This window comes from Bombina bombina, chromosome 2 (genome assembly GCF_027579735.1).
Source record: "Bombina bombina isolate aBomBom1 chromosome 2, aBomBom1.pri, whole genome shotgun sequence".
NCBI lineage: Eukaryota > Metazoa > Chordata > Amphibia > Anura > Bombinatoridae > Bombina > Bombina bombina.
The window spans coordinates 357,963,392-357,975,671 of NC_069500.1; the positions used below are offsets into that span (position 1 = coordinate 357,963,392).

General features: G+C 39.8%; 1 protein-coding gene across 1 annotated transcript in view; it reads left to right on the plus strand.

Moving 5' to 3' along the window:
- LRRC43 (leucine rich repeat containing 43) overlaps positions 1-12,280 on the plus strand; it is a 258,073-nt gene that overhangs the window by 148,510 nt on the left and 97,283 nt on the right. Inside the window, exon 8 of the mRNA XM_053699766.1 lies at positions 8,617-8,753. Within this exon, the coding sequence (XP_053555741.1) occupies positions 8,617-8,753 (137 nt within the window). The remainder of the gene's footprint in view (positions 1-8,616; positions 8,754-12,280) is intronic.

Genomic DNA, 12,280 nt, shown 5'->3' on the forward strand with positions numbered 1-12,280 from the left:
GGTAAGTTTTTATTTATTTAAATAGAGTTATATAGTAATTTTAATTTAAAGTTAGAGGGGTGTTAGGTTTAGGGTTTAATAGTTTAATTTAGTGTTTTGCGATGTGGGAGGCCGGAAGTTTAGGGGTTAATATCGATGTCGGGGAGCGACAAAATAGGGGTTACTAGCTTTTATTAGTTGTGGCGATGTCGGGGGTGGCAGATTAGGGGTTAATAACTTTATTGTAGTGGCGGCAATGTCGGGGGCAGCAGATTAGGGGTGTTTAGACTTGGGGTTTATGTTAGGTTTAAAGGGACAGTCTACACCAGACTTTTTATTGTTTAAAAAAATAGATAATCCCTTTATTACCAATTCCATAGTTTTGCATAACCAACACAGTTATATAAATACACTTTTTACCTCTGTGATTACCTTGTATCTAAGCCTCTGCAAACTGCCCCCTTATTTCAGTTATTTTGACAGACATCCATTTTAGCCAATCAGAGCTGGCTCACTGGAACTCCACGTGCGTGAGCACAGTGTTATCTATATGACACACATGAACTAACACCCTCTAGTGGTGAAAAACTGTCAAAATGCCCTGAGAGAAGAGGCGGCCTTCAAGGGCTTAGAAATTAGCATATAAACTTCCTAGGTTTAGCTTTCAACTAAGAATACCAAGAGAACAAAGCAAAATTGGTGATAAAAGTAAATTAGAAAATTGTTTAAATTATATTCTCTATCTGAATCATGAAAGTTTATTTTGGACTAGACTGTCCCTTTAAATGTAACTTTCTTTAACCCATAGACATCAATGGGGTTGCGTTACGGCGATCGCCATTCCGCACTTCAGGTGTTAGTTTTTTAATCTAACACTCTCTCCCCATTCATGTCTATGGGGGAAAGCGTGCACAAGCACGTCAAAGCAGCCCTTGGATTTTGTGCGGTATGGAGCTTAACGCCACCATATCATACGCACAAGGAGGCTTTTCAGAAACTCGTAATGGCAGCGCTATGGAGAGTGAAATAACGCAACTTTTGTTGCATTTGTTTCGCACCGTATTTAGCGCAAAAGTCGTAATCTAGGTGTGTTAATTAGAAGCAAATTATTGAAAGTTAAAAACAAAATATATCATATTAGGCTGACAACAGAAACATACTGATTTAATTTGACTGAAACTTTTCATGGAAATAAAGTTTAAATTCAGGAGCATAACTATAAACTTTGAACTCAATGGAGAAGATTGAAATTATAAGCAACAACAAAATAACCTAAGCACACGTTATACCAGAGGCACTGCTAGGGGCGCGATCCGCTATAGATCGCAGTTTGCGGCGCAAGCGAGGGAACCGGCGTCGCCCGCAATTTCAGCTCGCAACTCGAGCTATCCTATATAAGTCGCCGTCAGATGCTAACGTGCCGTAAGTCTGACAAACCAGCGATGTCCAGAAATCTGCGCAAGTACAAATTTCTGGCGTCGCCAGTGACTTGCGGCAGGTTAGAAACTGCCGGCGCCTATAAAACCTGACTAAAGTCTAAAACACCCGCACTGTCTAACACGCCTCCCTAACATAGCCCGACAAGTCTAACACGCCTCCCTAACAAAGCCCGACACGTCTAACCCTCTATCCGCTATCCCCCCTCACTATCCTAACAATAAAAAAGCTATTAACCCCTAAACCGCCGCTCCCGTACCCCGCCGCAACCTAATAAAGTTATTAACCCCTAAACCGTCGCTCCCGTACCCCGCCGCCAGCTATATTATATCTATAACCCCCTAAAGTGAGCCCCTAACACCGCCGCCATCTCTATTAAAATGATTAACCCCTAATTTAATCTACCTACCCCGCCGCCAGCTATATTATCTATATTAACCCTAAGTATATTATAGTTAATATAGGTATTACATTATATATATTAACTATATTAACCCTAATTATATTAGGGTTAATATAGTTAATATAGTTAATATAGTATTTATATTAACTCTATCTAACCCTAACACCCCTAACTAAATTTATATTAAATTAATCTAATTCATTTATAAACTAAAATGTTCCTATTTAAATCTAAATACTTACCTATAAAATAAACCCTAAGATAGCTACAATATAATTAATAATTACATTGTAGCTATGTTAGGGTTAATATTTATTTTACAGGTAAATTGTTAATTATTTTAACTAGGTATAATAGCTATTAAATAGTTATTAACTATTTAATATCTACCTAGTTAAAATAATTACCCAATTACCTGTAAAATAAATCCTAACCTAAGTTACAAATACACCTACACTATCAATAAATTAAATAAACTACAAACATCTATCTAAAAAACAATTAAATTAACTAAACTAAATTACAAAAAAAAAAAAAGATTACAAGATTTTTAAGCTAATTACACCTATTCTAAGCCCCCTAATAAAATAATAAACCCCCAAAATAAAAAAAATTCCCTGCCCTATTCTAAATTAAACAAATTTCAAAGCTCTTTACCTTACCAGCCCTTAAAAGGGCCTTTTGTGGGGCATGCCCCAAAGAATTCAGCTCTTTTGCATACAAATACAATACCCCCCCCCATTACAACCCACCACCCACATACCCCTATTCTAAAACCACCCAAACCCCCTTCAAAAAGCCTAACACTACCCCCCTGAAGATCTCCCTACCTTGTCTTCACCACACCGGGCCGAACTCCTGATACGATCCGGGCGATGTCTTCCTCCAAGCGGCAAAGAAGAATTCTTCCTCCGGCGATGTCTTCCTCCAAGCGGCAAAGAAGAATTCTTCCTCCGGCGACGTCTTCCTCCAAGCGGCAGCAAAGTCTTCATTCTTCCGGCGGCATCTTCAATCTTCTTTCTTCGCTCTGCCGCCGCGGAGCATCCATCCCGGCCGACTACTGAACTATGAATGAGGTACTTTTAAATGACGTCATCCAAGATGGCGTCCGCCGAATTCCGATTGGCTGATAGGATTCTATCAGCCAATCGGAATTAAGTTAGAAAAATCTGATTGGCTGATTGAATCAGCCAATCAGATTCAAGTTCAATCCGATTGGCTGATCCAATCAGCCAATCAGATTGAGCTCGCATTCTATTGGCTGTTCCGATCAGCCAATAGAATGCGAGCTCAATCTGATTGGCTGATTGGATCAGCCAATCGGATTGAACTTGAATCTGATTGGCTGATTCAATCAGCCAATCAGATTTTTCTAACTTAATTCCGATTGGCTGATAGAATCCTATCAGCCAATCGGAATTCGGCGGACGCCATCTTGGATGACGTCATTTAAAGGTACCTCATTCGTCGTTCAGTAGTCGGCCGGGATGGATGCTCCGCGGCGGCGGAGCGAAGAAAGAAGATTGAAGATGCCGCCGGAAGAATGAAGACTTTGCTGCCGCTTGGAGGAAGACGTCGCCGGAGGAAGAATTCTTCTTTGCCGCTTGGAGGAAGACATCGCCGGAGGAAGAATTCTTCTTTGCCGCTTGGAGGAAGACATCGCCCGGATCGGATCAGGAGTTCGGCCCGGTGTGGTGAAGACAAGGTAGGGAGATCTTCAGGGGGGTAGTGTTAGGCTTTTTTAAGGGGGGTTTGGGTGGTTTTAGAATAGGGGTATGTGGGTGGTGGGTTGTAATGGGAGGGGGGGTATTGTATTTGTATGCAAAAGAGCTGAATTCTTTGGGGCATGCCCCACAAAAGGCCCTTTTAAGGGCTGGTAAGGTAAAGAGCTTTGAAATTTGTTTAATTTAGAATAGGGCAGGGAATTTTTTTTATTTTGGGGGTTTATTATTTTATTAGGGGGCTTAGAATAGGTGTAATTAGCTTAAAAATCTTGTAATCTTTTTTTTTTTTTTTGTAATTTAGTGTTTGTTTTTTTAATTTAGTTTAGTTAATTTAATTGTATTTTTAGATAGATATTTGTAGTTTATTTAATTTATTTATAGTGTAGGTGTATTTGTAACTTAGGTTAGGATTTATTTTACAGGTAATTGGGTAATTATTTTAACTAGGTAGATATTAAATAGTTAATAACTATTTAATAGCTATTATACCTAGTTAAAATAATTAACAATTTACCTGTAAAATAAATATTAACCCTAACATAGCTACAATGTAATTATTAATTATATTGTAGCTATCTTAGGGTTTATTTTATAGGTAAGTATTTAGATTTAAATAGGAATATTTTAGTTTATAAATGAATTAGATTAATTTAATATAAATTTAGTTAGGGGTGTTAGGGTTAGATAGAGTTAATATAGTTAATATAAATACTATAGTAACTATATTAACTATATTAACCCTAATATAATTAGGGTTAATATAGTTAATATATATAATGTAATACCTATATTAACTATAATATACTTAGGGTTAATATAGATAATATAGCTGGCGGCGGGGTAGGTAGATTAAATAAGGGGTTAATCATTTTAATAGAGATGGCGGCGGTGTAAGTGGCTTACATTAGGGGTTAATAATATTAATATAGCTGGCGGTGGTATAGGGGGATTAGATTAGGGGTTAATAATTTTTATATAGGTGGCGGCGGTGTAAGGGGTCAGATTAGGGGATAGGTAAGGTAGATGACAGCGGTGTAAGGGGTTCTAATTAGGGGATAGATAAGGTAGATGGCGGCGGTTTTAGGGGCTCACAGTAGGGGGTTAGTTTATGTAGATGGCGGCGGGGTCCGGGAGCGGCGGTTTAGGGGTTAATAACTTTATTAGGGATTTCGGGGGGGATCGCGGTTGACAGGTAGATAGACATTGCGCATGCGTTAGGTGTTAGGTTTATTTTAGAAGATCGCGGTTGACAGGGAGATAGACATTGCGCATGCGTTAGGTGTTAGGTTTATTTTAGAAGATCGCGGTTGACAGGGAGATAGACATTGCACATGCGTTAGGTTTATTTTAGCAGCCAGTTTAGGGAGTTACGGGGCTCCAATAGTCAGCGTAAGGCTTCTTACGGCTGCTTTTTGTGGCGAGGTGAAAATGGAGTAAGTTTTCTCCATTTTCGCCACGTAAGTCCTTACGCTGCATATTGGATACCAAACTGCGCTGGTTTGGTATACCTGCCTATAGCCCAAAAAAACTACGGGCGACGGCAGAAATATACGCGCGTAACTTCTAGGTTACGCCGTATATGTGATACCAAACCCGCGCAAATATTGGCGTCGCCGGCTTTTGCGGGCGACGATTTTTATCGGATCGACCCCCTGATACTTAAAAAAAGACCTTAGCACTTAAGCACAGGACAAAACTCAGTGGTTCCCAGAGTTCGCATTTCTCTGCTCCTCTCATTGACATTGACCGGAGAGCACCACATAGGTATATTGTCTGTATCAGAAATATAAAAAAGTATTCAGCATACAAGTGACATGTTCACACTAACTTAAGATTTACAGACGTACTCCTTTACACAATAACACACACTAGGCTACCATGGTTTGGCTGTATCAGTAAAGCCCTGTGGTCACTGGGGGCTATGATGTGAACAGTTGGGTCTTCAGCCCTTAGTAACATCCTCAACATCTCCCATATTCTGCAATGCACAGTGTACAAATAACAAACTGCTGGCAGCCTTGTAGTTTAGCCAAAGCAGCAATTAACAATGTCAGTGGTCAAAACTAATTAATATTGAAGCTGAGGCTTTGGCTGAATTTACCAATGAACCATTAACTATGCGTTGGCAACATTAAGCATAACATTTAAAATAAGTTTCCAATTCACTTCTATTTTCATATTTGCTTTGTTCTGATGGTATTCTATGTAGGTACCGTGCATGTGTCTGGCGCATTATATGGCAGCAATCACTGCTGCCACCTGGTGCTCTTGCAAATGTATGACATTGTTAAAAGCATTTTATTAAAACTGCTGCCAGACACTTCTAAACCTACCTACCTGCTTTTCAACAAAGGATACTGGATACATTTGATAACAGGATTCAATTGGAAACTTTTTTTAAATTGTATACTCTGTTATCATAAAAGAAAAATGCGGGGATTCATGTCCCTTTAATATCTTATTGACTATTTTTCTTGCAAAATAGTGGCCTATATTCACTTGTGTTAGGTGGACATTAACCAGTAATATGATAGCATTAAAGGAAGACTATACTCAACTTTTTCTTTCATTTTGACTAATAAGCACTTCCTACTAAAGCTTATTGACTGGCAGGTAGAGATGTGCGTTTAGCAATGAATGCAGAAAATGGCAGCTTCCAGCATTTGACTCTTTTCGGAACCGGATTTGTTCTCGTGAAAGTACAAAACACAAAGATCTGGATTTGCACACAGATTGTGTGTTGCGCTTTTAGAAGAAGAAATCTGGGTGTGAAAAGAGCTGAAGGCTACCATTGTGCCCAGTAACATAGGGATTGCCCAGTATTTTTGTGGTGCACAGATGGCAACCCTAGTTGGAGGGCCAGATTACGTGTGGAGCGCTATTTAACGTTCCTGCTCAAACGTTAACTGCGCTAGAAGTAAGCTTTTTGCATGTGTTGCACTCGTATTACAGGTTGAAAGTAAATGTTTTTTGTTTGCGCACTAACCTGATGCGCGTAAAAAGCTGAATTTACAATATTGTGTGTGATAACCTATTGCCCTATAGAAGTCAATGGAGCAAAAAAGTGGAAAAAAAACCCTGACACCATACTCACTCGCACATCCATTTTAGCCAATAATGCAGTAATGATTACCTAAAAAACTGCACCTCCAATTCCTATCCTCACAATCCCCAGAAACAGATTAGTAGTTTATACAGTGCTATAGCCATCCAGCTCATACAACATTTACAATGAGCAGAAATCTTAGGTTTACCATATCTCATTAACACCTGAGTAAGGAGCAATTTGCGTGCCTACTCGTGTTTTCCCAGGGCGACAAAACAGCTGAACCAGCATACCAGGAGGCAACTCTCAGGATTAAAGCAGTAAGCTGCTTCAGATAAATAAAACATGGAACCCTAATGTTTGGTGCACATTTTTTTATTTTCAGGATGAGAATTTACTACTGGAGATTTTCTCTTCAGATTATTTTACTACAATGTTTTATTACAACACAGATGTGCACATGTTGAACATATTCTGATTTGTGTCTCTATAAAAGCTTGATTTTTTCTTGCGATAAACCACCAATCAGCATATTGACCTCCTGAATAATAGGTTTGTAAATATTATGATTAGATTTGTATATACTTTCTTTGATATACTTTTTATGTGATAGAGTTATAGCAGGGAAGATCTTAGTAATGTGATGTAAGTGATAACAAAGATAATAATAACCATCCCTTGTGTAGAATGTTTCAGGCTCAAGTAAATTTCATCAGACTTATAGAGACACTAAATGGTGATTATATTAAGTAATTCCAATTATTGATGTTACTCAGGTGTACAGATTAGTTTCCTGTAGCTTAACTTGATTGAAATAACCTTTTATTAAGCCCACCTACCGCGCATGAGACTTGTTACTGCAGGCAAGTGTTTAGTAAATGCAGTGGGAATGGAGCATAGCTTTATTGTAAGTATAAGCAGACCATGTGGAGTGGACTGGGTACACAGAGGAGTTAATAAAAAGTGTTCTTAATGTGACAATAAGGGCAGCGGATCTGTTTGTTCACTGGCATGTAAGAATAATTACACACAAGGGGGTCGATTTATCAAGCTCCGTATGCCCCTGTTTCCGCACGTGCCTTCAGTTATGGGCCGCTGCTCCATAGCTTGTCTGCCTGCTCTGAGGCCACACACAGAATTGACACCCCCTGCTAGCGGCCGATTGGCCACAAATCTGTAGGGGGCGGCATTGCACCAGCAGTTCACCAGAACTGCTGGTGCAATGATAAATGCCGACAGCATCGATGTGCAGCAGACATGATACGCTACATTGTATCATGTCTGCTCGCACTATGATAAATCTACCCCTATGAGTTTGTAATGCCCGTCCCTTCTGGTGAGCGATTCAGGGTGATTTCTCTTTTTGCTTATGTTTCATACATGGAGCCCTGAATACATTGTAATCATGGTATTGGGCTTATCCCAGCCTCCCTCTAGTCATGGATGCCACTATGTTGAAATCTAGCTCTCATTGCATTTCAGTGCTTATGTGTTTGCACACTGTTCAGATGTATTTTACTGCAAAATAAATAATCAATGCACTGTGTAGTGCTCTTTAATTTAACATTTTACAGGGATATTAAATCTTTGAACTAATTTGTTAGCCTAGAAATATTTGTTATGTTTGATAGAAGTGGAAATTTAAATACTTTTCATTTTCAAAAATGTTATTGCTGATTGTCAGGTAAGCCATGTGAAGTCACCTAAATGATATTATATTTATTACTGCCTTATAATTATAAACTAGATAAATGCTTTTATTTTAGATTTATTCTCTGCAAATACTTTGTATTTTAAAATCTTTAAGCACAGAAAAAAAGCAATGTCTTAAATAATTGCAAAACCGTTATGGAAGCTGTTTTACCAAGTTATTTGTGAAAGAATTGAAAACGTTCTATGGACATTGTCTTAAGCAATATGTAGTTATGTTATTTTGTCAATTGGAAAGTTATTTATAGCAAATAGCTAGACCTGCCAATCAGTGATATATGTACAATATGTAATATGTCAGTCATTTCTATCAACAGGGTACTACGAAACTGTTAAAAAAACATGGCTTGAACTTACTGATTATCAGTATATTAAGAGACACTCTGCAAGAGATTTGCTGGCACTGAAGTACTTTCTTCTATCTGGCATGAAAGTTACAGTAACAGAAGAAAAGGTAATTTTTTAAAAACGCTCTGGCCTTGTTAATACCTCTGACATGCAATCCATAGTACTTATTTTTTTTTTTATATTTTGCACTCAACTTACAAATCAGTGGTTAATATTGATCAGACTCACTGTACTTTAGTACAGTATCATTTCCCTCAGGTAATAGATGACTATGAGGGGCCCACACTGTTATTATTTCATTTAATTCTTTGCTACACACTTTTAATGTTACATATACTATTTAAAACATACACAAACAGACACAGCACTTCCCACTTCTTGTCGTATGCCTTATCTCTTTAACATTTTCCTCTGTAAACTATTTGTTTCACAATTATTAAGCCTTAATTCAGTTATTTCTACAGCATTTTAATGTGTATTTCTCTTACTTGGTGTATCCAGTCCACGGATTCATCCTTACTTGTGGGATATTCTCAATCCCTACAGGAAGTGGCAAAGAGAGCACACAGCAAAGCGGTCCATATAGCTCCCCTCAGGCTCCGCCCCCCCAGTCATTCTCTTTGCCGCTCTAACAAGTAGCATCTCCACGGGAGGGTAAAGAGTTTGTGGTGTTAGATTTGTAGTTTTTATTTCTTCAATCAATAGTTTGTTATTTTAAAATAGTGCCGGTTTGTACTATTTACTCTGAGGCAGAAAGTGATGAAGATTTCTGCTGAGAGGAAAAAGATTTTAGCATGTTGTAACTAAAATTCATTGCTGTTCCCACACAGGACTGTTGAGTACCGGAGAACTTCAGTTGGGGGGAACAGTTTGCAGGCTTAACTGCTTAAGGTATACTCAGTCATTTTTTTCTAACAAGACCTGGTAATACTAGAAGACTGACAGAAATCCACATGAGGGAAGGTAAGCCATTTTCTGAGATGCAGTATAGAAGGATGGCTTCAGTTAAGGGCTTAAATACTGGTAGACACTGTGATGGGCTAAATCGATTACTTTATTAGTGTAATCTTATATTTGTTCAAGTGTTTGAAACGTTGGAAACACTTTTGGGGTTTTTATTACGCCTGGCATATTATTAGACACCTAGTCTGACTCAGGAAGGCCCCATAACTCTGGAATGAAGAGGGAGGGGGCCTCATTTTCGCGCCTCAGTTGCGCAGTTGATTTACAAGACAGCTTCATGCAGCTTTACGTGTAGAGTCCTGAGAGTGCAGGAGGACATCAGGGAGGCTTATTTTTCTTCTACAAATAACCCTAAAGGAAGGTAGGGCCACAGCAAAGACTGTGGCACCGTGCTGTAGTGTGTTAAACCGGTTGTTTACTTCAATTTGCTCCGGTTTGGGCAATAAGGGGTTAATTGATTTGAAAATTTGTGTGCAAGCATTAGGATCATGTGGTGAAAATTTCATAAAGATCGGATGTTTTTTGGTGATTTGGTAAAAAAGTGTGTGCTTTTTATTATTTAAAGACACAGTAACGTTTTTTCAAAAAGTAATTTTTTTCTGTATTGTAGTGCTGTCTAAGTCTGTCAAACATGTCTGAGACTTCAGATAGACCTTGTTCTTTATGTTTAAAAGCCATGGCGGTACCCCCATTGCATTTATGTGTAAAGTGTGCTAAAACATCTAAGCATTTTAAAGACCATCCAGTGACACTTAAAAATGTAGCCCAAGATGATTCTTTAACAGAGGGTAATGAGGATAGTCCTTCTTCCTCTCCCCATGTGTCGACACCAGTTACGCCCGCGCAAGCGATGCCTAGTACCTCTAGCGCATTGGCCCCTATTACTTTACAACAATTAGCAGCAGTAATGGATAATTCCCTTGCAGCATTTTTATCCAAACTGCCAGTTTTTCCAAAAAAGCGCGATAGCTCAGTTTTAAATACAGAGGATGAGCAATCAGAAGCTTTGGATGATTTATCTGTAGTACCCTCACAAAACTCAGAAGTAGCAGTGAGGGACGGTCTGTCTGAGGGAGAAGCGGGCAGAGTCACATTCCTTAGCGTTTAAATTTAAGCTGGAACACCTCCGCGTCCTGCTTAAGGAGGTTTTAGCTACGCTGAATGATTGTGACCCCATGGTGGTCCCAGAAAAATTGTGTAAGGTGGACAGGTTTTTAGAGGCCCCCGTATACACTGAGGCATTTCCGATCCCAAAGAGGGTGGCGGATATTGTGACTAGGGAGTGGGAGAGACCAGGTGTACCCTTTGTTCCCCCTCCTATCTTTAAGAAAATGTTCCCCATAAACGATCCCAGGCGGGACGCGTGGCAGACGGTCCCTAAGGTAGAGGGGGCTGTTTCAACACTTGCTAAGCGTACAACTATACCAATAGAGGATAGTTGTGCTTTCAAAGATCCTATGGATAAAAAATTGGAAGGATTGCTGAAATTTTTTTTTGTTTAGCAAGGTTTTCTTCTTCAACCAATTGCCTGCATTATTCCGGTAACTACTGCAGCAGCTTTTTGGTTCGAGGCCCTGGAGGAGTCGCTCCAGAGGGAGACTTCATACGATGAGGTCATGGATAGAATTCATGCTCTAAAGCTGGCTAATTCTTTTATCACTGATGCCGCTCTCCAATTAGCTAAACTAGCGGCGAAAAACTCAGGTTTTGCCATCATGGCGCGAAGAGCGCTTTGGCTCAAATCGTGGTCGGCGGATGTGTCGTCCAAAACGAAACTGCTAAATATTCCCTTCAAGGGGAAAACCCTATTCGGCCCAGAGCTGAAAGAAATTATTTCAGATATCACACAAGCCTTCCACAAGATAGGCCGTTTAAGGCCAAAAACAAGGCTAATTTTCGCTCCTTTCGCAACTTCAGGAGCGGACCTGCTGCAACCTCTGCTGCCACAAAGCAAGATAACGCTTCCCAGCCCAAAGCAACCTGGAAACCCTTGCAGGGCTGGAATAAGGGTAAACAGGCCAAGAAGCCTGCTCCTGCTACCAAGACAGCATGAAGGGGTAGCTCCCGATCCAGGATCGGATCTGGTAGGGGGCAGACTTTCTCTCTTTGCTCAGGCTTGGGCAAGAGACGTTCCGGATCCCTGGGCATTAGAAATAGTTGCTCAGGGGTACCTTCTAGAATTCAAGGATTCTCCCCCAAGGGGAAGGTTCCACATTTCTCGTTTGTCTTCAGACCAAACAAAGAAACAGGCGTTCTTACGCTGTGTAGAAGATCTCCTAAAAATGGGAGTGATACACCCAGTTCCAATTGCAGAACAAGGACTGGGCTTTTACTCAAACCTGTTCGTAGTTCCCAAAAAGGAAGGAACTTTCAGGCCAATCCTGGATCTAAAAATTCTAAACAAATTCCTCAGAGTTCCATCTTTCAAGATGGAAACCATTCGGACAATCTTGCCGATGATCCAGGAAGGTCAATATATGACTACCGTGGATCTAAAGGATGCATATCTACATATTCCTATCCACAAAGATCACCATCAGTTCCTATGGTTCGCTTTCTGGACAAACATTACCAGTTCGTGGCCCTTCCTTTTGGGTTGGCCACCGCTCCCAGAATTTTCACAAAGGTGGTAGGGTCCCTTCTAGCGGTGCTAAGACCGCTGGGCATTGC